This window comes from Phaseolus vulgaris, chromosome 7, assembly GCF_000499845.2.
Source record: "Phaseolus vulgaris cultivar G19833 chromosome 7, P. vulgaris v2.0, whole genome shotgun sequence".
Lineage (NCBI taxonomy): Eukaryota > Viridiplantae > Streptophyta > Magnoliopsida > Fabales > Fabaceae > Phaseolus > Phaseolus vulgaris.
In genome coordinates, this window is record NC_023753.2 from 28,231,570 (window position 1) to 28,258,123 (window position 26,554).

At 31.0% G+C, this 26,554-nt stretch overlaps 4 protein-coding genes across 6 annotated transcripts; 3 read left to right on the forward strand and 1 right to left on the reverse strand.

Moving 5' to 3' along the window:
- On the forward strand, window positions 1-4,572 carry LOC137829653 (uncharacterized). The gene is made up of 9 exons (XM_068636507.1): window positions 1-175; window positions 310-423; window positions 1,450-1,511; window positions 1,597-1,833; window positions 1,909-2,079; window positions 2,195-2,244; window positions 2,646-2,778; window positions 3,853-3,890; window positions 4,033-4,572. The coding sequence occupies exons 1-9, from the start codon at window positions 136-138 to the stop codon at window positions 4,127-4,129; spliced, it is 942 nt and encodes a 313-aa protein (XP_068492608.1). The 5' UTR covers window positions 1-135; the 3' UTR covers window positions 4,130-4,572.
- Window positions 4,573-6,776: 2,204 nt separating this feature from the next.
- On the forward strand, window positions 6,777-11,486 carry LOC137829654 (RNA-binding protein BRN1-like). Of its 2 annotated transcripts, XM_068636509.1 has the most exons (10): window positions 6,811-7,387; window positions 7,474-7,556; window positions 8,491-8,542; window positions 8,685-8,810; window positions 8,906-8,985; window positions 10,153-10,332; window positions 10,523-10,703; window positions 10,788-10,847; window positions 10,962-11,105; window positions 11,181-11,486. In XM_068636509.1, the coding sequence occupies exons 1-10, from the start codon at window positions 7,216-7,218 to the stop codon at window positions 11,306-11,308; spliced, it is 1,206 nt and encodes a 401-aa protein (XP_068492610.1). In that variant the 5' UTR covers window positions 6,811-7,215; the 3' UTR covers window positions 11,309-11,486. The 2 variants fall into 2 exon arrangements, with proteins under 2 accessions (XP_068492609.1, XP_068492610.1); XM_068636508.1 differs by having other exon boundaries at window positions 6,777-7,387; window positions 10,523-10,847.
- Window positions 11,487-18,579: 7,093 nt separating this feature from the next.
- Window positions 18,580-18,975, forward strand: LOC137829360 (uncharacterized). Its single transcript, XM_068636166.1, has one exon. The coding sequence runs from the start codon at window positions 18,580-18,582 to the stop codon at window positions 18,973-18,975; it is 396 nt and encodes a 131-aa protein (XP_068492267.1).
- Window positions 18,976-22,383: 3,408 nt separating this feature from the next.
- LOC137829655 (rho GTPase-activating protein 2) lies at window positions 22,384-25,752 on the reverse strand. Of its 2 annotated transcripts, XM_068636511.1 has the most exons (5): window positions 25,203-25,752; window positions 24,427-24,547; window positions 23,983-24,333; window positions 22,901-23,247; window positions 22,384-22,813 (listed from the first exon to the last, which is right to left on the reverse strand). In XM_068636511.1, the coding sequence occupies exons 1-5, from the start codon at window positions 25,526-25,528 to the stop codon at window positions 22,678-22,680; spliced, it is 1,281 nt and encodes a 426-aa protein (XP_068492612.1). In that variant the 5' UTR covers window positions 25,529-25,752; the 3' UTR covers window positions 22,384-22,677. The 2 variants fall into 2 exon arrangements, with proteins under 2 accessions (XP_068492612.1, XP_068492611.1); XM_068636510.1 differs by having other exon boundaries at window positions 22,384-23,247; window positions 25,203-25,725.
- Between the last annotated feature and the right edge of the window lie 802 nt (window positions 25,753-26,554).

Here is a 26,554-nt window from a genome sequence, read left to right on the forward strand (position 1 = left end):
TTCTCTTCACCTTGTTTTGCATGTGCTCAGTTTCAAATCACAAATCAAAGAGAGAAGATCTGTTAAGACATTTCAGTTTTCAGTTTTCAGTTTTCAGTTTTCACACATTAACAGGGACCCCGAAAAAGCTACAACATGTCTGGGAATTTCACCTCAGACGATTCCACACCTTCAGGTTATGTTTTCTTCTATTCCTTTTATCCAAATGTCAAATTCAGTCAAAAAAATTTGTTTCCCGTGATTTATTCTGCAAGATCAAGTATACAGTTTTAATTTTGAATGATGGGTATTGAGAAGAAAATGTGTCAGGAGTCGAAAACGATGACAAACAGCACTGGGCTGCGTCACCTTCCACTGTTTTCAACCACTTTGCTACAAGTGGACTTTCCGTGGCGGTTGCAACTGCAATTACTCACCCTTTAGGTACTTTGATTCTGTGTCACTTGCTACTACTTTTATTTGTGTTTATTCTGCTAAGGGCCGTTTGGATATTAACTTGGATTTTCAAAGTTGTATTTTTTTTCTTCACCAACAACCTTGCATCATTAAGTGTTGCGACCCTGTTTTCCGCATTCTTGCAATTTGAATTCGTGGATTTGATTGTGTATAAGCTGTGTATCAGTATAGAATCACTCTTCTGTTTCCTTTTGACTGTGTATGGCATCAGATTGTTCCTTCAATGGTCAATTTGATTTCATCTCATGTCCAAATTGATGGCAAAAGTGTGACATTAAATGACAATTTTAATTTTCTGTATATCCTATAAAGATGGGGTTTGAGAGTGAATTGAGTTGTATTGTATTCAATATTATCTGCTTAAAGGTGACACTGTATATATAGGGAGAGACTGGATATGGTTAGATTTAGTGAGAAATCTTTACTGTTGATGAAAGAATAAATAGGTTGTTTCAAGGTTCTCTAAAAGGAGATCTGCTTTATGCTGAAGTTGGTATAGAGGTTGACAAAATCAAAATCTCAAAGTTGAGAATGAATGGTACTAAATTAAAATTCACTCACATGCATAAAAAAATATGAATTACTTTCACCCACAATACTTATATAATACTGGTAGGCATCCAGTGTGTTAAAAGTGCTATGAGAAAGTGTGCATATAATGTCGTATAAGTGTTATTATTTTTTGTTAGACTGTGAGTCTATGCACCTTTATATCTTGAGGACTGATTTGATATATTTATGAATGAAAGAACAATGTGATGCTGCATATATATTTTGAGGACTAAGTTAGGTGTTGATTCTATTTTTTTGGTACCCATACTTCACAAGTGGCAAGCCAGATTAGAAACTTTTTGAAGCTACAAGTGAAGTCTACAGCTGTAATGAAAATTTCATTAAGTTGGTGAAGATCACATGAGATTGAGCTCTTGCATATGTTACGAAGTAATAAATCATTGAAGATATCTATATATAATGTTTCTATGTTCTATGCAGATGTATTGAAAGTAAGGCTACAAATGCAACTTGTTGGCCAGAAAGGTCCTTTGAGTGGAATGGTAGTGTGCTGAGTACAATCTTTCCTCTTTAGACCTTAGTTATCACATTATGATACAAAAGTTTATCAGCTGAGCATTTGTTCAGGGAAAAATATTTTTAAGTGCTGTGAAAAATGAAGGACCAAAGTCTTTGTATCAAGGTTTGACACCTGCACTAACAAGGTCAGTTGTTTATGGAGGACTGCGCTTGGGCCTTTATGAACCCTCTAAGCATGCCTGTGATCTTGCTTTTGGCTCCTCCAATGTTTTAGTTAAAATTGCTTCGGGAATGTTTGCTGGCGCTATTGCAACTGCGCTGACCAATCCAATGGAAGTTCTCAAGGTGAGGTCTCATATCTTTTAGTATTAAATTAAATACTTTTTCCTTTTTTCTTCAAAATCATATTCCCACAATCAGGTCCGTTTGCAAATGAATCCAGACATGACAAAGAGTGGACCAATTTCAGAGCTTCGAAGGACTGTATCTGAAGAGGGAATCAAAGCTTTGTGGAAGGGGGTGGGCCCTGCCATGGCCAGAGCGGCTGTCTTGACTGCATCCCAGCTGGCTACATATGACGAAACCAAGCAGGTAAACTTTTAATCTGTATTTTTGTTTTTCTGTTTCTCTCCCCCCTTCATTATTGTCTTCACTGTCAACTCTCTTATTACCTTTTGATCATTTGTTTCATTTTGTTATTATGCAGATTTTAGTAAGGTGGACATCTCTTGAAGAAGGATTTCCCCTACATCTGATGTATGACACTGCTGCTAATTTTGTTTCTTCTTTACATCTTTTCTGATACAAACTGATTCAAAGTAAATGGAGTATGTGTTAAAGCCTGAAAATTGATCGAAATCATGGGTGGACAGCCTTAGAATAATAAGACTGAAAAAATTTGAACAAAAAATTTATATTATTAATCTGAATAAATCCAACGAGGGTTTGCTTTCAAATTGATTTGATTGTGTATTGAAACTAAAGTACATATCTTATGGAAGTTGTCTAACCGGTTTTGTTCATCTGACAAACTGAAACACTTTTTTTTTTCTAGATTGGCATACCATACAAGTCTGGATTATCTGAACTTGTGCTTTCACAATTTATCATTATTTTGTAAACCTAGCTGAAGTAATTACGGTTTGCTCCTTGTATAGCTCAAGCACTGCTGCTGGCATACTGAGCACCCTTGTAACTGCACCCATTGATATCGTTAAAACACGTCTCATGCTGCAACGAGAAGCCCCGGGAATTAGAATATATAAAGGAGGGTTTCATTGTGCATACCAGGTATTAACTTTTTTTCTTTTCTTTTCTACCAGTCTTCTGCTACTTTACCCAATTAGATTACATTGTTGCCCAATATATTTTTATCATTCTTCATACCTTCACAAACTTTTGGCCGAACCCTGAAATGATATCAAGAGAACAGGCATTTTAATGTGATGACGATGACTACTAGATTGTAGGAGGATTTAAAGAGCATAGCTCAATTTTTGTCTAAAATGGGACATAGCTTAATATTATAGTGTTATGTGAAACTACTCCTCAATTTTCCATTGCCAGGTTTGATGGACTAAAGGGATTTGGGGAACAAGTTTTTTAATTTTCCTTGATGGAACTTGTAAAAAGAAAAGATAAATTCCGGAGTGGAGGCCATAGTTGTACATTTAAAATTGTTATCGTTTGGAAATATTAAGCAATTGACCTTTAAATCAATTTGTTCACGAGGCTGGGCATATTTAGCCTTCTAAGAACTTCGTTCCTGTGAGATTTATACTGTTGTTGTAATTTCGTACTATTGGTACCTTCATTAAACTCTTTTTAACGAGGATTTCTTTGGCTAGCATATTGCCAATCCAGTAAATTCTTAGTTTATCTTGCTTTGAAAGGTTGACTTTTGTTGATAATTTGGCACTGTGCCTGTAAGTTCTATGTTACTTTCATGCATTCATGAAATCAATTCTAGCTTGTCCTGATTCTTTTTTGTTAGAGAAAGTGTGTGCTGACTGCTTATGTAATAACACCTAAAAGGTCCAAGAAGAGTGATTGCATTGTATTTTGGTTTAGAAAATTCTTGGCCTCCCTCCTGTGTCTATAATGAAGAATATTATTCAAGAAAAAGTAAAAGATACTAAACAACAAAAAGGAAGAACTCCTAAATCTTTCTCTCTCTTCCTCACATCTCTGAAAGGGTTTAAAGAATCGAAGTCGGATGAAATTATTTACTACAGTAGTTTGTAATAATAATAAGGAAATGGCTTCCATAAACCCCAACTATGAATAGGATGTCATTCATGTATGCATAATTGCATTCACTATAAAATTACTGTTATATAATGCATTTCTTATATGTGGTACCAGGTACTGCTCAGTGAGGGTCCAAGGGGACTTTACAAAGGGTGAGTTTATGTTGGTCAGCATGATTCGTGTTCCTGAGCTTTGTTTCACACATATAAAATCTTCCATGACTTACTGAAATTTTTCACAAATCACAACTACTGTCTGTTTATTAGTTTACTTATTCGGTAACTTTTGTCTCAGGGGCTTTGCAATTTTTGCAAGATTAGGGCCACAAACCACGATTACATTTATATTATGCGAGGAGCTAAGGAAGCTCGCTGGATTGCAGGCAATCTAGTGACACGACTCTCCACGGGTAGCTAGTGCATACACCAACTAACCTCACTATCATTAATGAAATGCTGAAGAACTAATCTTTTTGCGGAAAAAATCCCTCCCAGTTGGGAAAATTCTTTTTGGTAGTTATTCTCATTATTTGCACCGATCACTTGAAGTGCATTCCCCATGAAGTGCATTCCCCAGTGAACCAGATTACACTTTTTACCTGCAATAACGCAAACGATATTAAGAGATTCATTCGTCTAGCATGCAGTTGCCTTGCCATGCTTCTTTTTCCCTTTCCCCATTTACTGCATTGTGGTCCTGACCAGTTAGAGACACTCAGGATTGTATTAAGAAAAGGGTATTGAATATTGGTTATTTTTTGCATGGATGGTTTGAATGTTTAGATGGGTTTTCTCATCTCTCAGAAATTGAATACATACTGTGCGTTTTTACTTCTGTTTCTTGTTTTGTATTCTAGGTTAGTGAGCTATTTAATTATGAGGGATTTCGGTGAGTAAGTACATTTTTGGAGAAACTATGACAAGATACATATTCGTAGGTATAACGTGAAAGGCATTCCTAATTGGAATTTTGGTTGGAACCATCATTTGATTTTAAGGAAGTTTCTTTCTTTAGTCTCTTAGCAATCCTATTGTTACGTGTAATCTTCTATCAATTGGCATGGCAAGGGAAAGTAAGTCCTCTGACTCACCAATTATCATCAATTAAACCATTCGTACTGTTTAGTTTCTTCAGTACATAATCTTTATGTAATGATATTGATGGTGTTATGTAGGGTCTGATACAATCCCAATAATTCTGTGACCAACATTGTCCAAATTACCAGGACAAGATACCAAAAACTCTTAACATTTTTTTTTCTATTTTACATAATCTTAAGAATCTAATTTCTATATATTTTAAGCAAAAAAAAAAAATCATATCATCATAGCATGTGCATGCGAAAATAAATTTACTGTATATGGTCATGGTTGATCGTGAATAATTGTTACTGATTCAGTTAATAGTTATGGTCGGTCGTACATTTTATCATTTTATGTCTTGATTCTTAGGTACCATAACTTTCCACAAAATGAGACTAGTAAAAAAAGCACGATCTAGCTATAAATTTAATAAATGAATTAGAAAGGAATGAAATTTCAAATCTTAGAAAGCAAAAGAACAGCAAGTAAATGTAGGTTTAGGGGCTTGTCAAACAGGTTTGGCATGAAAAGGGCAAAGTTCAGGTGAAGCTCATGATTAGTAAAAATTGCAATGTAAGTGTACTTTAGATTTATAAATACTCATTGATTGCAGAAGGGAGTTGCTGTGTGCACTTTTTTATAAAAGTTATGAGCTTCTTGACAAGACAGGTTCCAACGTCTATGTTCCAACTAGCATATTGTAGGAGTTGTTCTATGATGTTGTAGTTTTTGTTTTTTTGCTGTTTTCTTTTCTTTATTTCTCAAGGAATTAAGAAATAACAGGGGTATTTTTCACTATCTTGTCTCATTAATTCAGCTTTATCTGAAACTAAATTTGATTACTAAAACTAATTCTGCCTAACTCATTTTAAACTAAATTATATTATAACTTTATCCAACGCAACAACGTATTATCAACGGAGCTTGAGATGGATAGACAATTTTGTCTATTAGCGTTTTTCAAAATTCAAACACCGTATTAAGATAATTCAAAGGAATATCACAATTTAATATTTTATTTTTCCTTGTAGTGTAGTGCGCATGTTTAGGAGTTGGATTGGTCTGAGTTTAAAGTAAAACCAAATTTCACTTGAGTATATTTAATTGGGTTTATTAGTTTTTATCTTTAATTCAAATTTTATACTTGGCATATATAATAAGAAAATTATTATAATTTTTTTTACGTAATAAACCAATTCATAGTTTACTGTGTTATAATATTATAATATTTTGTAAGTGATGAGTAATTATAGCATATTTCAATAGTTTCCTTAATATAAATATCAAAATGTTTGTATTAAAAATAAAAATCAACTTCACCTAATAGTACATGGAAAAAAAAATATTTAACTTAAATTAATTTAGTTATGGTTAGGTTAATTTGTTTTTAGTAAGATAAGCATTTGTTTATTTAGCATTAAAATTTTGTATTTATTATTTCACATGTGTTATTAAATGTTTATCTGAAATGTAATATATATGGCTAAATGAAGATACTTCGTAGCAATAAATTAAAATATCAAAACACGTGAAAAAAAAAATCTAAAGTCTATAGTTGAAACTAGAGACATTATAAGTACAATTTAATCAGTTTGTTTTGTATTATGGGACTCATCATCAATTCACACGAACAAGAGTATCTAACTCTTACACCTTTGAAAATAGGGTGGAAGATAAAATTATGATTAGAGATTGTACAATAGGTATTACACAATGATTGGATTTGAATAAATTTAAATACATCGAGTTAAATTTTAAAAATAATAATTTAAACCGAAGCAAGTCACTTTCATGCAATTTAGTCGACAGTTGAAATTAATAGGCGCAGTTCATTTTTTTAGAAGTAATGATTAAAATTTTAAAAAATTAAAAAATGCGTGAAATTTGATATATGAAAGTATTATATTTAAAAGTAGTATTATTATTAGGTGGAAAATGATTAGCGTTTAGATTAGTAGTAGATTAGAAGTTTGATTAATAAGTTGAGTGAGAATAAAGATTGAAGAATGAAGGGCACCCACCCCACGAGCAGCACCCACTACGCCACTACCACCACCACGACCTCAACAGCTGTACCTCGTGGCATTTTCGTAAAATTCCCCACATTCCAGCCCTTACTCAAATCATTCACTATTAACAATAATTATCACCATCCTATTTTCTAATTTCAAAATAACTATAGAATAATAATAATAATAATTTATTTTTGTTATTACCATGGAAGATCTAAGTTCTTGCAATTGCAATTGCCATTTCCCTACGACCACTCCAATCCAAACCAAATCACACGACACGTAGAGTCACAGGCGCCCAATTTTTGGAAACACGAGAGAGAGTGTTGTTACTGAGAGAAAAGCGGAGAGAGAAAGATTTGTGGTGGTTGCGGTTGTCATTGATGGCGGAGGTGAAGGAAGAGAGTAAATCCAGTAGCGAGGAGAGTGTGAAGCTGTTCGTAGGTCAAGTGCCCAAGAGCATGACGGAGGATGAAGTGCTTGCAATGTTCAAGGACTTCGCCTTGGTTGACGAGGTCAACGTCATCAGAGACAAAGTTTCTCGTGCCTCCCGAGGTAGTAACTGCCCCCAAACTCCAATTTCAATTCAAATTCAAATGTGCGTGGTGGCATGCTTCGGATTTGTGTTTCTTTGCTCGCAGGATGCTGCTTTCTGATTTGTCCCTCCAGGGAAGAAGCGGATAAGGCGGTCAATGCATGTCACAACAAGAAAACGCTTCCTGGGGTCAGTGCCCTTCGCGCATCTTCCTTTTTCTTCTTCTTCTTCTTCTTCTTGTCTGCTTTTGAGAGTGTTCGAAGTGGAATGTTTTGATGGCGTGGAATTTGAATCCTAGTGTGGAATAAGAGGCTGCTTCTATAAAAGTCGCTGATGCTGACCACCACCTCTTGATTTGCCCACTACATCTCTCTATTTTTAGCAATTTCTATCTATCTAGGCACTTGCTATGTTTGATATTTGGGCAGCCTACACTAACACACACACACACACACCCAATCACTGTTTAACTAAACACCTAATATTATTAGGGTAGGCCTCAATCTATGTTAACTTTGAGAGATCGAGTAGAAATATAAATAAGTTTATTTTTATCATTATGAAATATGTGCCTGTTAAGCTTATTTGAGTGTACAGCGGGAAAATTGGTCGTCTAAGGGTTTGCATTTTGCAAGTTGAATTGAAGTCAATCGTATAATTATTTACAATTGTTCTGAGATTATATGTACACAGTTCAAGTTTGTTTTCAAAGTTGTGGTCCGGTGAGCAATACTTATTCATTTCAAAGTTTGGGAATCAATGATTGATGTTTGTCTGTAAACTGAAAAAGTAAAAATAAGCGTCAATGAATTGACAATGATCTCTTTTAGAAACTTGATTTCATGCATCTTTGATATTGTTAATAGGAAAAGGTCCTTCTGTACCATACTCCACTTTCAGGTGGTTACTTAGGTGTCCCGGCTGGGTGTCTGCTATTCTGTTTAATTGTAGGTCCAGATAGTTGCGCTTGAAATATGCATAACAAGCTAAACCAAATTTAGAATATTTGCATAACAAGCTACAATTGATGACACGTTACATTTTTACTTTAGTAACTATGATCTGACAATAAAACTATTCTCCTTCTGATTGGTAAGCATCCTATTTGTTGTGTCCAATTCAGGCTTCCAGTCCGTTGCAAGTGAAGTATGCTGATGGCGAATTGGAAAGATTAGGTGTGATAAAATCATGTTGTAGTTAAATATTTTGTTCAGCAACTCCTTTGTTATGCATTATGTAAGAATGAGAAGTTCCTCTTCTCAATTTTAGACGAGTACTGGGTCTCCATAAATGATATTGTATTGTCTCTGTGTCCAGAACACAAACTCTTTATTGGCATGCTTCCAAAGAATATTTCTGAAGATGAAGTCTCTGATCTTTTCTCAAAGTATGGAAAGATAAAGGATTTACAGATTTTAAGAGGTTCTCAGCAGACAAGTAAAGGTACCTAATGTTACAAATGAAGCTATCCTTTATTCCTTTTGGGATTTGGTGCTTCTTAATATCAAACCTTTATTTAGCTGTATTCCTTTGTGCAGGATGTGCATTTTTGAAGTATGAAACCAAAGAACAGGCCCTAGCTGCTCTTGAGGCAATCAATGGAAAGCATACAATGGAGGTTGGGGTTTGTTAAAACCATCAGACGAATATTTGACAGTATTTATTTATGTGGTTATTGGTACTAGTGGAACACGTGTGTAATATTATGAGTGTTTAGGAATTTTTCATTGATTACTATGTGATAGTTACGTTGAGAATGAGAGAAATTGACTTAATGCATCTTGTGGATGCCACTATATGGTCAGCCAATTGATGATAATTTCCAATTTGGAAGCAGTATTTTCAATTTTGACGATACTGTTTGCTAAATTGTAAATTAACACAGACTGATCTTCAGTTTAATGGATTGGACATTATTGATCATTCTTCGCATTATGAGTTGTTTTAGATTCAGGAACATATTTGTGGTCCCTAATGTGGTAGAATGGAAAAGTGCATGCTTTAAAACTAAATTACAATTTTAGTTGTAAATGGTTATTGCAGCACTTTGGACCTTCAAGCAGCTTCCAGCCACAAAATCCTGTTGGTGAGGGATGTGAACATTTAATCGTGTGTCTCAGATTTTATTGCTGGAGCACCAGTACTTGGTTTATTATTCTAATTTTTTAATCCTTCTCTTGATTTAGAAATGTAGAGCTGATTTTGAGCTCTTCAATTTTATGAAAGGGAAACAGGCCTCCATTTGGTTTGTGTAAGATAATTTGTAGGCTTAGATTAACACGATGTTTATATGACAGGGTTGAACTTGAACTGAATTCAAGCTTGGCAAAAGAGAAAATTCAGCCCTGGCCTGTGAAGCTTGCTATATGTTTGCACTACTTGATTATAGCTCAAACTTGGGAATGTTATACAGGAACACACTTGTCCAGATAGGCAATCATGCATATGACATGATAAATATGAAGAAGAACTAACACACTTGCAAACTAGCATCATGGTGTTGTTAGACGTGCATTTCATTCATTCAAAACTAATTGGCATAGGATTTACTTCAAATTTACATTTCCACTCCACAGTCACTAATGTTGCAGAAGTTGACTAATCAAATACTATGTTCATTTAGACACCTAATTATTTTGTACCATGTTAGCACAGTAGAACTTTTTTTCCTTAGTGGTTGATATGTTTGCTACTCATACATGGTGAAAATTGTCAATGAAATGGCTAACTGAAAATTATATAAATTCAGACAAATAGAATCTGATGATTATTTTTCTTTCTACAGGGTTCAAGTGTTCCTTTGGTTGTTAAATGGGCAGATACTGAAAAGGAAAGACAAGCTCGAAGGGCTCAAAAAGCACAGTCCCAAGTTTCTAACATGCCGCATGCTGATCCTCAGCAACCCTCATTATATGGAGCCTTGCCAATGGGTTATGTTCCTTCATATAATGGATATGGTTATCAGGTTAGTTATGTTGTAATGCGCTAGTAGAATATGTTGCATTTTCCACCTTAATTCAGTGAACTTTCTTCAGTTTAATCATGATGCCTTATCCGATATCCGATATTATTACATTTATGAATTAATGTTTGTTATTTTTCATGCCTAACTTCTTGATGGAGTATATGTCTGAATAATCATGTTTTCTTAATAGGCTCCCGGGGGTTATGGGCTCATGCCATACCGTTTTCCACCAATGCAGAATCAACCAGGTTTTCATAATATGAACATGAACCAAGTAAATGCAGTGAGGCCTGAACTTGGTCACGGTATGAACCCTAGAAATTATCCTGCGCCTCCTGCAAGTTACATGGGCTCTTATCCTGCCATGCCAGGTATACAGCATCCAATGGTATATCCCAGAGGAATTGCAAGTCCGAGGCCAGTGAGTAGTTCTCTTGGTTCTGTTTCACCTGCAGGTGGGAATAACAACTATTCATCTTCAGGTGCCAGTAAAAATTCCAATGGTCAGATTGAAGGTTGTTATTATCTATTCTTTATTATAATAGGCCTTTTCCTATGTCTTTCCTTAGAGCGGGAAATGTTAGTCCCTTGATAATTGAATTTATTTTCATTATTTTAATTTTTCTTAGGACCACCTGGTGCCAATTTATTTATTTATCACATACCTCAAGAATACGGAGACCAAGAGCTTGCAAATGCATTCCAACAGTTTGGTAGAATTTTGAGTGCTAAAATTTTTGTTGATAAAGCGACTGGTGTAAGCAAATGTTTTGGTAAGACTGTTAGGCCTGTTAATGAATTTGATGAGTTTTGGGTGGAGCTTGTATCTGATTAGCCCCCGTTTGCAGGGTTTGTTAGTTTCGATACTCCAGAAGCTGCTCAATCTGCCATTAGTATGATGAACGGATGTCAATTAGGTGGTAAGAAATTAAAGGTGCAGCTTAAGAGGGATAACAAACAGAGTAAGCTTTACTGAATGATGGTGGATAATAGAAAGCTGTATAATTCTCATTTCTCCTGACCCATCTGTTGTCAATACAATTTGTAATTTTCTGTAACATGAAAATTCATTTAGACATTGATTATTAATTTATTGATTTTTCCCATAGAACACATATTGATTATATTAGAAGTTCATTTCTTTATTGGTTTCATCCGGTATGAGAAGATCAATATTCTGAGTCGCATTGACACCAAACAATAGTATGTTTATGTGTTATGCTTAGTTCACTGCTATTTCTTTCCAGTGTTTTACCATGTAGGAAGCATGAACTATTGTTTTCACCTCCCATTATTTGCTAACTATTTCCAGCTGGATCAGGGTAGTAGAACAGTAGTCGGCGGGGTGAGGGATTCGGGTTGATAATTTTCTTACTCTTATTATTGCCTCCATTCTACTATTGGTATTTATTGTTAATGCATGCAGGTTAAAGAATACTTTAATAGAAGTAAAATATTATTGCATTTAGACTAGAACATTCTTATTTAATCTCAGTGTTTGTGATAAATTATATAGTCATTATTAAATAGGAAATAAGTAAAAAGAGAATTAATGATATTTTACTTAGAGGTGAACACGTGATCAGCTTGGAAAAATCAAAATTGAACCTAGAAAAAAGTAACAAGTTGGATTGAGTTGAGAGGCGAAAGTTAGGTTTGTAAATCAAGCCATTTTGATCAAGTCATAGGTTAAAAAAATGAAAGTTGAGTAACTTGATCTGACTTGGTGGATATTTATATTAGAAGAAAGTTTACATGCAGCATTATAAAAATTATGGGTGTTCTCTAATTAGATTTAGAATTTCATTTCGACAACATGTAATGACATTTAATGGATGTCTTTATATTATACTTGATTTTCGTTTAGTTTAATATATGAACTTCACCCAACAGGAACAGGAAGCAAGGAAAGGTGATAAAACTTTTGTTTTTCCTAATGTTTAATTCTAAGTAGAAAGTAGAAAGGAAAAAATGGTGTGACACCCTAAATTTAAAATCTCCCCAAAATGAAAAACATGGAAGAAAGAAGATAGGTCAATACACTAAATACCTAAAGTAGTCTTATGTGTATATTTTTCTTACAAAAGGGTATTATAATGTTTTACATGCATATTTAACTTTACTTTCTTTAATTTTTTTACTAAATAACTTATAAGTCGTCTCTTTTTTCTTTTTTTTTTCCCTTAAACTAAACGTAGTATATGTGAGGCCATGAATATTTGGTAAGTATTGGAATTGAAATGGACTTGACTATTTTTCCCTATTTTTATAACGTAACTTGAAACTATGGCTTGAAAGTTAAAACCGATCAACCACTTTTGACTTCATCAAACATCAATAAATATACCTATTTAAAAAAATAACGTGTTTACATCATTATTAACAAATTTCATTTTCTTTTAATAATCACTCGCCAATCGATTCTTCACAGGCAGGACAATCACCAGTACAAAATTAAAATAGAGTTTTTTTTCTAATAATGTTGATTTAAAGTCATGATTATATTAAAAAGTTATTTTAAATATAAGTTTATATGTTTATTGATAATTTAAAATCATCAAAAATATGTTTAAGATTTAAAATATGTAAACAGTGAATCTTAATCGGAAATTTTGTTGACTATTTTCAGCGAAGTCTCATTCTCGTGTTATAATTATCCACCATATTTAAATATAGATCTCATTTAAAGGAATCTAGTCAATTACCACTCAAACCAACATTGTTATGTAATTTTAAAAAGTTAGGAATAAAATATGTAAAAAAAAAATGAGTTAAGACTTTTAAACAAATAATAAATTGGGGGAAGATATAATTAAATTAATTTTTTTTAGATTATTCGTAAAAGAAGCTGAAATAATTATGATTATTTTAAGGGTTTAGGTATAGTAAATATGTAATAATAGTAATATATTGGCATTGGCGGCTACTTATTGGAGTTGGGGCGTCCACTACCGTCTTTTACGCATGCATTCCATAATCCAAGATTTTAGGTATGATTGCAAATCTTCTACACATCTATGGATAGTATACCACTTTTAAAAAATAAAATTATTTATAATAAAATATATTATTTCAATAAATTTTAAAAAATTAAAAATTATAAAATTTCAAATTTAACTTTAAAAATAAGTAATAATTTAAAATTTGTTATATTACTAGATTTCGTTTTTTTTTCTTAACTCGATTTTGAGTGAGATTAGCTGACTAAGATTAAAATATTATTAAGGTGGTTATTTTTTTATTAATATTAATAGAATTTGTTTTTATATTTCAGTCAATATTAATTAGGATTTTCTTATTGAATATTGGAAAACTTTTTTTTCATAGGTGGATTTGGTTTTCTTAATTGATATTATCGTGGTTATCCTTTTGTCCGTCGTAATTATTTTTTATCATAGACACAGATGTTATTCATTCAATCAATATTAACTAAAATTATTTTTTTTACTAATGTACATCAAGAGAATCTTTTAGTTAACATTAACGGAAAAAAAGTTAGCACAAAAATTCTAACCATTAACTCATATAAATAACTTTAATAAATGTCATTCTAAATAATTGTACTTGACATCAAGTAAAAGCAATTTCAATCGATTTTTTTTATAAATATTAATTAAAAAAATCCTAACAAAATTTAAATGAAAAACATCATCAACAAAAAAATTGATTAAAAAAATCAGTTGTAATTAAAATATATTAACTCTAAACCCAGAAAAATACTTATTTTATTTAGATTTGACATTTTGGTTTGAATATGAACCGAACTCTTCTTGTATTTTAAAATCCATGCACCCACCAAAGTAAAACCACTAAAAGAAACTATTATTAATTAAGGCACGTATGTCAATGATTTATTTTTATTTAAATTGAGTTACGAAAGATTGTTCATGGTTACAAGCCTTTGTATTCAAGATTAATTGGTTTTTTATATTCATCATCATTTAGATCTTTCCTTCCTTCATAGTCTCTCATTGGAACTTGTTTTATAATCGTAGTTGCCAAACATTTTTTACCATGACTTTACATAAATTAAGTAAAAATAATATATTTATAAAACATAAAATAAAAGCAATATTTATATAGAATAAAAACAAAAAAAAAATATTTGTATATTGATTATTGAAAAATACATCTACATTGAATAATAAAATTAACGTATTTACAAAAATAAAAATAGATAGTGATATGTACACAAAAAAATAACATTAACAATAATCTACCGTTTTTCTTCGATTTTGTTTAACTTTTTTGAATCCTTAAATAAATTTTTATTTTTTCAATATAAATTATAGAATAATGATAAAAAAAATTAAAATACGTGGCGTCGGTATTTATATAAAATAAAGCAATAGAAATATGTTATTTAATGTGTGAAAAAATTGGTGAAAGCACGTGTTCATTTGTAGATGCATGGAGAGTGGTGCCTAAAGCGCACATGTATAACACATGAGCAGAGATACGTACATGGACAAACTCGCCGACATAGTCTGAAATTTTAACGGTCCAATTCAAATTTGGCAAAAATAAAATAATTGAAAATATTAATTTAAATGTAAAATTTCATCCATTTTTAAAATATAATTATGATTTGTTAAATAAAAAACAATTTTTTAAACCATAATATTCGTGTATCTTAATCTATTTAGAAAAACCGTGTATAATCCCATATAAATTTACAACCATAAATCAATTATTTATTTATATAACTTTTAATATTAATTAAATGTTAAATGAATGATAATTTTTAGTTTTATTAGATAACAATTATTCTGATTATGAAATTATTTTTATTTTTGGTCGATCTGTTATTTTCTTCTTGAATGTTTTTTTTCTGCATTCTTCACTTCTTTACTTTTTTTTACACTCAGTGCACAATGTAATTAGTATTAGATGATGACATACCTGATTTTTTAAATTTGTATTTATTTATATGATTATTGTGGGTCATTTGTTATTGAGTCTGATTAGAGATTTAATCTATCATTAAAAATGTATTACTTAATGTTTGATCTTTGATTAATCTCGTCCTTTATTTGAGTATAAAATTTTAAATACTTAATATTTATTATAAAGAGTAAATAAAAAATATCTAAATTTATAAATATTCAAAATTTAATTAAACTTAATTATTTTATGTATGAATAAAAATTAAATGTGTAATTAATTTTTGTTACGGTAGACAACAAAACACTCTAAATATATTAATTACATTTGAAAAGTCAGACCTAATATTATTCATTAAGTTGACCTTCTTTTAATTCATTCGTGCCCCTGATTTAAGAGATAAAATGTTAAAAAAAATATATATATATATATAAATAAAAGGTACTAATTTAACATGATTAATGTTGTCGACAAGATAGAACACAAAATATACATTCAAATGACATAGTAAGAAAATTATTATGGAAAGTCTAGTAAAGTGGGGAAAGTAAAATTTTAACGTGTATTTTAATCTTTGATATAAGAATATACATGAAATACAATATTTCCAAAAAAAAAAGTGTTATTAGTTAAAATTGAATATTTATAAACGATATCAGTTATTCTAAAAAAAATAGCAGTTGAGTTGTAGAATACTTTTTCATGTTTTGACAAGAAAATAACATTTATTTCTCATTGTAATAATAAAAAAAGGTAAGAGTATTATCTTTAAATTTAAAATATTTGTAAACTTCTGGTTAATTTGAATAATACACCTTGTTTTCAAAATGTATTTTATAAAAAAAAACTATGAAAAAACACACCTTATTGACTTTGTAAAAGGGTAGAGTTGTAATTGTAAGTAAACTAACTATAGCCCATTTTCTTGACAATTTGGGATCGTCACAAAATACACATTAAACACGTTGAAGGAATTTAAACATTTTTATACATTTATTTTATAGTATACAATTTTTGAGTTAAATAGATAAACGGTATTGAATATACTTTTTTTTTTCAGACCACATAAATTATTATTATTTTTTTAATAAATGGACTAAAGTTACACAAAATTGAAAAACAACTTATCCATACCTCCTACTATTATTAAAAAAATTATTAAACTAAAATTAATTATAAAAATAAAAAAGTAATTAGTTACTGTATTAATTAAATTAAATATTATTTTATAAACTAAATAATTATTAATATTTATTATTAGTTACCAAGATTTTTATACATTTATAAATTTTTATAAACAATAAAAATTATTTGAAATACTAATATTTTTTAATTTATAAATTAATATTTAACTTAATTAATTAGTAATTTATTCTCTTAAAATTAATTTTTATTTAATGATGTTTTTCTGAATGTTGGTTGATAAAACATAAAAATTTATAAAAATGTAAAATTATTGAAAAAAATTTGAAGAATTGTGATGAATAATATAAAGAGTCATATAATAATATTACATCCGCCCCCTAAAACTATATATGTCTGGGTGTTAGATATTCTAATAATTATATATCTAAAGTAACTTTAAAATGGGAACCGAGTATTAAAATTTTCCTTAAATTGATTTAGATTGAACCAACTAATTTAACCCGTAACAGTTACACTTATTATGTAATATGTTAGATATCTATAAAAAAATATTTAAAACAAAAAATTTCCTTTTCACAACATGTATTTATTTTTTAAAATTATATTTTCTAATATTTCTTTTAAGTTCCTTGAGTTTAGCTTCCATCATCTTTAAACTTTTTCTATTTTTTCCTTGTCTCTTTCTTTAGTCATATTGTTGAATTGAATAAAGTTTTTCATTTTCCTCTCAATTCAAATAATTTAAAATCCTATCTATTTATTCACTCCCCTTCTTATTTCTTTCCATCTTATTACTTTTCATTACATGTGGAAACAATTTGGGGTTTCCTTCATGAAGTTGGATTCTATTATTGCGTTCAATGATGAAGTAATATGTAAATAAAGTCAAAAAGGCTCTTAATGAAGCATCACAACATTTTTCTACCCTTAGTTTCGTGCACCCCATAACTTTGCTTTACACTCAACACTAAATTACACAAACTTTTACATGTCACGTAATCAATGTAATATTTATCCTAAGGACCATTTGCATCAAAGAGTTAAGACCACTGAATTTGACATACTAGAAAAGTTTTAAATCCCAAAAATTTTTCTAACTCAATTATCAATATATAATTGTCCAATCAATAATAAGGAGTGCCTTTAGATTAATTGGAATGTCTAAATTAATTTTCAATTTTAAACATTGTGTTTATATTTTCTCATTTTTTTATACACTCTAACTAATTTAGAGAAGATACAATAAAAAAAAATCAATTTTACTTACCTTGAATTGAATGTAACTTAATTTCTTAAATAAAATTCAAACACACATACACACAAAACATTTAAATGTAATTTTTTTTTATTTAAATACAATTTGTAAATCAAAGAGATCCACCAATAACATTAAATACTCTAATATTAAAATAACTTACGAAGAAACACCAGCATTATTATTCAAGTTCAATTATAGAAACAAAAAAGCAATTCATAAAGAAAAAGATAAAAGTCAACTTCATAAGTACCTAGAAACAGAATGCCCCTAGATAAATCTTTATTTGAATATACATATAAGAGAGAATTAATAATAACTAACAGAAGATATTTAGATTGAATGGGTTAAAAGTTATCAGCCTATTTATATCAGAGAAAGTTGAAACTCAAAATCTTAAAAGCTTTGTTTCTGAATCTTTTTATATATTATTTATCTCACTCACTCGTTTTGATCGAAGGTGGACCAACTCTGTACATGAATTTGTCATAATTTAAAATAAAAAATAAAAATACAGTAATATTAAATATTAAAAAGATATTAGGTGGGTTTCATTAGTATATAGCAGACACCTAGGAGACAGCAAAAGCAACAAATAAGACAAGGTTCTAGAAGGTGAGGGGTCTATTTAACCATCAGGCACACCACCGAACCAATTCAAAACGCCTCCATGTAGATGAAGAAGATAAGTCTCCTTTGACGTTAAATCATAGAGTGGTATTGCTTTTGTTCTAGAAGTGGCTACAAAAGAAAAGAAAGATAAATCCTTATCCTCTTCTATTGCTTTTGGGCATGCGGCATGCATTACTTTACTCAGTTACTGTACTTCTAGAAGACCATCACACCACAGTTTTACAAACACAAGCTTATTTGAGGCACCGTTTTTCTTAGGATCTCATAAACTCGTCAATATCAGAAGGATAAAAAAAAGGAAGAAGCCTCCTTCTGTTACAAGAGTCGGCATGGAGAGGAAGGAGCCTCTGGATTTGTCTTCTTACTTTTGTTTTGAAGCCTCCGGTGACTCTGAAGAAGCTGATCGTGATCATCCTATCTTTGGTGGTGGTGGTGATGATAATGATGATGCTCTATCTTGCAACTACGAAGGATGTGGTGGTTGGGAGGGTGGTGTGTTGGATGGGGAAGAGAATGAGTGTTGTGAAGAGGAACATGATGATGAGATTGCGAAGAAAGAGGTGGAGGAGGATGAGAAAAGTGGTGTTTATGGAATGTCGTGTTGTGAAGATGATGAGATGGAAGAAGAACAGATGAAGTCCTTTGTGTCTTTTGATTCAAGTCAGGAGTTTGTGGATGAGATGGAAAAGAACAGGCTCTTCTGGGAAGCTTGCTTGGCATCTTGATGATTGTGTTGGATCACTCATGAACCTTAAATTTTTATTTCATTTGTTAATGTTAATGTAAATATTTAACCAAAAGGTTTACTCAAACCTCTTTTTCTTTCTAGAATTGTATGAAGTGAAAGGTATGTTTTGTGCTCCAGTTGCAAAAATGGGTCACTGCGGATCTCTTTGGACCAATTTGTTACTACTGTGCTAAAAGTGGGTGGGATAGACTCGTTCATTAAAGTTATACAATTCAAATGGGTAATCTATCTTATCATTCCTCCATCACTTTTCAATTTTTTTTTAATTTTTATTTAGTTATAGTCATTAAATAACTTTTTGAACAGTAAAATATAAGAAAGAGTTAAAATTAATAGGGGATCCTCGTCTTACTATTTGTGAAGATATTTTTTTGAGAGAATAAGAGAGTTTATTGGTGTTTTCTTTGTGTTTCTTGAAGTTCAAATTGTTATGGTTGCTTACTTGCTATGCAGGAAGCTCAAAAGATGAGACTTACTAATGTCTGTCTTGATTCTGATTCTGCCTTGATTTGTGTTACATTAATGTTTCGTGAATGTTTCGTAATCGATGGAATATTTGTCTTAATTATTATAGGAAAATCAGGTTTAGGATTACTCATATTTTTCGTGAAGGGAATATGTGTGTTGATAAGTTGTTTAATTTAGGATTTATTCATAGAGAATCATTTCATTGGTATAATAAGCTTCCATCTAGTTTGTTTCTAAAATTCTTTATGAATAGGTATAGTCTACCTATGTATCGTTTTTGTTAACATAGGTTTTGATATAATCTTCCCATATTTTTGTATTTTCTTTAATAATAATATTTTTTTTATGTGATGACAAATGATTGTTGTTAGTTTATGTGTCAACCTAACTAGAATATTAAGTTGCATAGTGATGCTTAACATAAATTTTTTTATAAAAAAAATTAAATTTTAATATTTTAATTAAAAATATTTAATATTTAATAAAATAAATTAGTTATTAATAATAATTTAATGAATCAAATAATGCATAAATAAATTAATATAAATAAAATAAAATTATATATAAAATATTGATATCAATAATGGATGAACCAATAAATATTGTTAGATTTAAAAATTTAATTTAACCGACATAAACTCTTAAATGGAGGCGAATTTGCGGATTAGGGCAGACACACCAGTACACTCTACCATCCCAATTCTCTTGAGAGTTAATTCTCCTCACTTTTATTGAATATTCATTTTATGACGTGGGGGTAAACTTATGTCAATGATTCTGTGTAAAAAGAAGTTACTTTTATTTTAAAAGAAATTGCTGGTATATGCTTATTTATTAAAAAATGATTTTCGTGCAGAGAAAAAAATAGAGATGATGAGACAACACCAACCCATTAAGGGAGATGGAGGTGGCTAATCGGACCAAAACTATAAGCTTCCAAGTTGGCTGCTTATACGTGAGTTTGCAACCTTTGACCCGTGTTTCAGAATTTGTCTGCTTCTTTGTTTTCGCTCTCAGTGGGTATGAGCACATTGGTTAGGTCAATTTCTTCATACAATCATTGCTTTTTATCAAAAGTCACATGTGTTTGATAAAATAAACTTGTTCATTTTTACCTTATTTAACTAGAGTTGGTTGAGTAAAATAGATCTAATAGTTTTTAAATACTCCTTCGCAAAGTTTCAGCGCACACAACAACACGATGAATGTTGATTAATTTAGACCATGTTAATTTATAAAAAATATTTCATTTTTCATTTTTTTATTTGTACATAACTTGATTTTAGTTTTTGTTGTTTTTCCTTTATGGAAATAAAATGTGATTAAACTCATCTAAAATAAAGATTATTTCATTAAATTTCCGATTTCAAATTTGAATCTGAATATTATATTGTGTTAAATTTAGAATTTATTTTTGGAAGTCATAACATTTTTGGTGAACTGAAATAAGATTACCTTTGTGGAGAATATATGTTATTCTATAAAAAAAATATATAGTTGGATAAGTTGATTAAATTGTTTTCAAGTTATTTTATAAATTTTATTGTTTATCTTTTTATAAGTTTTAAAGAGTTAGTAGTTAAAATCTGAATATTAATTTATAAATTTATAAAATTTTATTAATAATAATTATTATTATTTTAGATACTAACAGTTTTTTAAGTTTATAAAATAGTATGTAACTTAATTCATAATATAGTAACTAGATATTTTTATTTAATAATTCAATTAAATATTTTTATTTTTTAAAATTAATTTTTATTTAATAATTGTTATAGTGTCTATTTTAGTTAAAAATCATGTTTCTTGAGGGTCATATTGATATGATTGAATACATTATAAAATCAAAATAAAGAATGTAACATATTCATTTTAGTTATAATTAACAATTTTGTAATCTCTATTCATATTTATGATGAACATAATTTCAAATAATATGATTCGCAAGCAGGACAATTTCGGTTTATCCATAAAGATAACTGAAAATTAAAATATAATTTTTTATTATAATTGCGTAATATTACTAAGCGATATATATTCACATTGGTTAAAAACGACAATTTTACACCATTATCCCTGATGTAGTTGCAAGCAAGGTAACTGTTTTTTTACATCAGTTTTAATAGAAGTAATGTTCTAATTCTGTAGTAATGTTGTGCAAATAGAAAAATGATTAGTAAACACAATTAGGATTAAAATGCAAAAGAAAATCAATTTATGTTTTAGAAAATACATTCTACAATCATTCTTTAGATATAGTAAGTGACACGGTTTGCTAACACTTTCAGCTCAAAAAAATTAGTATTTAAAAAATTAATTTAAAATTATTTATTAATAATAAAAAATAATTTGAATACTAATAATTTTAGTCAATAAAATAATATTTAATTTAGTTAATATAATAAATAATTATTTTTTTTCTAAATTTGATCTCTATTTAATGATTTTCTTATCGTGATTAATAATTTTAATTTTTTTTAATACTACTTAAGCCCAAGCGATAAATAACCATTAATAAACATATCCATTTAAAATTATTTTAAGTCTCATTGGGAATTCCAAAGTGTCAGCACAATTTAAAATTTAAAATGTAATGACAATATGACAAAAGAATTAGTAACATTTGAAAAATTTGAAAACCAAATTTGTTAAAAATAGAAATTAGAGGCAAATTCACGAAAAAATAGAGTTAAGGACAGAAGGTGCAATCAAACCAAATAGATAAATGAAACATTCAAACATTTTCCGGATTATTGTGAGCAGTATATGGTGAAGATAGATTTAGTTTTGTGTTTGATTTTGTAATGATGGCCAATGAAACTGTGTTACCTTACCACTGATGTTTCAAAGAACAACCAATAGCAAGAATTCCAATCCTTTAAACATGTGATAGGTATTCGTACCCCAAGCATTCATGTCAAGCTAAATTTATCTCCCTGTTACGCAGGAATTCACTGACTTCTTAGCTGAATTTGAAGTCCTGGCTACACCTTAGCCTATTCCTCCCATTTGTCATGGTTAGAATTGTCTAGTACATTAACATACAGAATCAGGTAAAATTCAGCCCTAAACTGAACATAACCTGTCCACAATACAGAACAAGATAAGGGTTCCTACTCCATGTATTAATTTACACAAGCATACCTGCTGCTTGTAGAGACAAAATCTGGAAAACATGGTACTAAAAAACTTGTACAAAGAAAACCAGTTTTTAGCTAGAAGCAAGGAGTGGCACAGGTGAAATAGAATCAGCAAATTTATCCACCAGCTCCACATCTTTGGTGCTTGTACATCCTATTGATGAACTACTTGTGTCAACACTTGAGGCCAAACCTGTCAGTGTTGTCCTAAAGCAGGAATTCCCAGCTTTGTTGTTAGTAACAGACATAGAAGGTTCCATGCTATAGGCAGAGTAACTTATAGTGCTAACATACTTTTCCAAATGACCTGCAGGTTCTTGTGAGAATCCCTTTGTTGTGTTCTCATCCAACTGCTTCAAGAAGCTCTCCTCTATCTCGCATAAAGATTCAGCCTCCCCTTCACTGCTCTGGCCATAGTGAGCATCATAATCTGATTTGGCACCTCTCAATTCACCACTAGTTTCCATTTCTCGCTGACTGTCATATTCATCCTCCGAGTGGCGACCCGATGAATGAAAAGACATGGGAGAATACCCGCCTGTTGCTGATTCTTCACGGTCTCGAAGTGTCTTCATGATAAGTGTCTTGAGTAAGTTCATAACTTGAACCGCATGCATCAGGGCAGTTAGAGGATCAGACATCTGCTCCAGAAAACAAAGATGAATTAAAAACAGACCATTTTCCAGAATTCATAGTTTTAATGTGTACAAGGGTAGAATAACCTACTGTTAGCCAAAAAACAGTAGCTTGTGTTTGGTAATGTGATAGACAAAGGAATATGAAGCTATAATATTATTAATTTGATAATACCAGTGAGTTCAGTGGCTCTACAAGCAAGGAAAATACCCAGAGTCCAAGACAAGAAGAAACTCTCCTAACAGACAATAATCCAGCCTGATTCTGCCCACTCTCCTCTCTCCCCAAATAATGACTCCTCTCCTACATGTCTCTGATGCCACCTCATTCATTCACTAACTAATTCTCATTCTCTCCACTACTGGGTCTAATTGAAAATGAATAATTTGATTTTAAAAAATTTATGTAATGTTTAAAATTTTATTATGCTATTTATATGTTATTTTGGTTTCTCGGGTACTATTCAAGAGATTTATTTAAGGGGTTTAAATATTCTTTCATACAAACAGACTTGGGGATCAAACCTTTCACCACATGCTTAAGGAGCATGGTCAATAGTTCGATTTTAGAATTAGGATGTTGTTCCTATTTGAATTTTGTGTTAAACTTTAGCCTCGAAAGTTCAATAAACTCCTCTGCATAACATATTTCATCTTCTTTCAAACAACTTTACAAAAAAAATAGATGTACATCAAGCAAACACAATTTTTTAACAGACAATGAGTATTATGTGAGCATACCTGAGTCATGTTTGGAGCAAAAACCATTGCAATATTTCTTGCATTCATTTTGTTAAATTCCTCCTCTTCTACGACATCGGCCATGAGATCAATGGCCCAGCTGAGTAAGGCAGACACAGTTGGCTTTAGCTGCTTCACAAGCTCAACAGATTCTTCTTCTGTGTTGCATTGAAGAACTTGCTCAGGGGAAAGTCCATCTAGCACTCCTGAAGGTAGCTCTCGAAACCAGGCTTTAATTAGTCCCGCCAAGCAGTGCACATCAATGTCATCAGGCACAATGCCCCTATTCAACTGGTCCCTCACATGCTCCTCTTGACTATTTTCTGGGTTTATGCGAAATATACCCTCAGCCTGGAAAGAAAAAAACAAAAAGAAACTTAATCTGAAACTCACTGTTTGCAAGAGCTTGGTGTTACAAGACAAAACACACCATACAGCCAGTACCTTTAAGCCTCTCTGTGAGTACAGCCGGTCCTGCATTAGCAGGAGAATAGTGGGGACACTGTTTCCTTTAGAATCATAAGAACACTGCATAGATTCTGCCGAGACGCCAAACACACTTACACTGCAAGCATTGATGACAAGCAATCACAAGTTAAAATGATGCTAAAGACATGAGAAAAGGAAGAAAAACCCTGCTAAAATAGGTTCAGCGAAGAATTAGAGTAAGAAAACAAGGCTGGATTATAACTTTTGAAAAATGAAATAGCAACAAAATAGCAAAAAAATAAACTCTAAATAAGATTGAACAGTTCATTCCGTGGCTAACCAGGAACTTGTACAAGGAATTCTAAATACTAACATGTGCCCCAATCTCTATTTATCCCGTGCCTAACGAAGCATTTAAACAACATGTGCCCCAAATCCCAAACAATGAGAAGTTCCCCATTTTGCAACTATTAATACAAGAACAAGACTCTACAGGATCAGGGCCAAAGTCAAACGAATAATGAACAACCCGAATGCACTAGTTTGAAACATTCTCGTGTTAACGAACTCGTTAGCATGCACACATAGAACAAGTTCTGGACGCAGCTTAATCTTCACCACCCTTCATGAAAGTCTAACACTTTCTTTGTCTTCCACACACACACACCAAAAGCTCTTCCCAGACAAAAAAAAGTTAAATTTTTTTTATAGCATTTCAAACAAAACCCATTTGAAATCTAACATAAATACAGTCCCGATTTAGAAAGAAGAAGAGAAGCGGTAGTGGTTACCTAGCACTGGGTACCCTAGCAGGGATCTCAACTTGGAATTCGTAAGGAAGGCCAAGGAAACCGTTGAAGCGGTCGAAGGTGACATGAGTGATGTGCTGAACGTTAGTAGGCCATCCGATCTCCATGTGATGGACGGTGGAGATTACATCGTCGGGTGGGTCCACCCTGCACGAAACCATCGATTTTCTGATGGCCGCCAAGAGAAACGCCACGAGGGAGAGCTGGTTCTGCTGCTCTTCTTCTTCCTCGGCCGTTCGCGCCGCCCTCGACCGCTTCCCACCGCCGCCGCATCTACCTCCCTTGGTAACCATGACCACTCCGGTCATTCTCTCTCTTTCTCTCTCTCTCTCTTGCCTTGAGAGTTTTTCAAAAATTTGAGGATGAATGAAACAATGAATTGGAGTTAATGGGTTTTGTTGGGTTGCATTCAATATGGTTTTGTTTTGATGCTCTCTATGTTTAAAGTTCAAACTTCAAACGGCCATTCTTTTCTCTTTCTTCACTTTATGAATCTGCTCCACCCTCTCTTTCTTACCTCCATCTTTCCCTTAATTACCACTCACGCCACTCTGCTTTATTAATTAATTAATTAATAATTTCTTATCCAAACATCAATTAAGGTTAGCGTTATCTGCACAACATGTCACATTATTGTCTTTTAATTACAGTTACTACTCCTACTCGTCTGTCATAATTAATAACTTTATCCACATATAATTTCAGTTTTCAAATCCATATTTTCAACTAATTCATACACATTCAAAATGTTAGTTGATTTAGTTAGTAGTAATAAAATTTTCCTAAAATTATTGAGACTTATAGTCTCAAGTTTTTATTTAATTATTTCTGTACCTAATTCACCACTAACATCTACTAGTTATCATAACTATATTATAAAGCAGTTAGATATATTTTGTCAAAAAAAAAATTGATACAAAGGATAATTTTAAAAAATCTTTTAACAGAGGCAGAGATATTTTGAAAAATTGTCTTACATGTATGTGATTTATGGCTTATTTAATGTTTCTTAAGTTAATCAAGTTTTCATTCTAAAATAACACAAATTTTACGAAGCCTCATATTATTATTTTATATTCGTGTGTTTGAATTTATGGTGAAATTAGAATATAAAAAATAAGAAAATTATTAAATAAAAATTAATTTAAAACTAAAATAATTAATTACTGTATTAATTAAATTAGAGACTAATTTATAAATTAAAAAAATTATTGATATCTAAAATAATTTTTAATATTAATAAAAATTTATAAAATAATTTTTAAATTGATATCTAATTATTAGTTACAAAGATTTTAGTTACTAATCACCTATGTTTTAAATTAGTTTCTTTT

Bases quoted from the DNA above. Each gene is read 5' to 3' on its own strand.
- LOC137829653 (XM_068636507.1), top strand. From the start codon at position 136: ATGTCTGGGAATTTCACCTCAGACGATTCCACACCTTCAG. The intron at 1,834-1,908 runs GTGAGGTCTCAT...TCCCACAATCAG, and splicing joins ATCCAATGGAAGTTCTCAAG to GTCCGTTTGCAAATGAATCC. The intron at 2,779-3,852 runs GTATTAACTTTT...ATGTGGTACCAG, and splicing joins GGTTTCATTGTGCATACCAG to GTACTGCTCAGTGAGGGTCC.
- LOC137829654 (XM_068636508.1), top strand. From the start codon at position 7,216: ATGGCGGAGGTGAAGGAAGAGAGTAAATCCAGTAGCGAGGAGAGTGTG. The intron at 7,388-7,473 runs GTAGTAACTGCC...CTTTGCTCGCAG, and splicing joins AGTTTCTCGTGCCTCCCGAG to GATGCTGCTTTCTGATTTGT. The intron at 8,986-10,152 runs GTTGGGGTTTGT...TTCTTTCTACAG, and splicing joins ATGGAAAGCATACAATGGAG to GGTTCAAGTGTTCCTTTGGT.
- LOC137829360 (XM_068636166.1), top strand. From the start codon at position 18,580: ATGGAGAGGAAGGAGCCTCTGGATTTGTCTTCTTACTTTTGTTTTGAA.
- LOC137829655 (XM_068636510.1), bottom strand. From the start codon at position 25,528: ATGACCGGAGTGGTCATGGTTACCAAGGGAGGTAGATGCGGCGGCGGT. The intron at 24,334-24,426 runs GTACTGGCTGTA...TTTTCTTTCCAG, and splicing joins ACTCACAGAGAGGCTTAAAG to GCTGAGGGTATATTTCGCAT. The intron at 23,248-23,982 runs GTATGCTCACAT...TTTCTGGAGCAG, and splicing joins TTGCTCCAAACATGACTCAG to ATGTCTGATCCTCTAACTGC.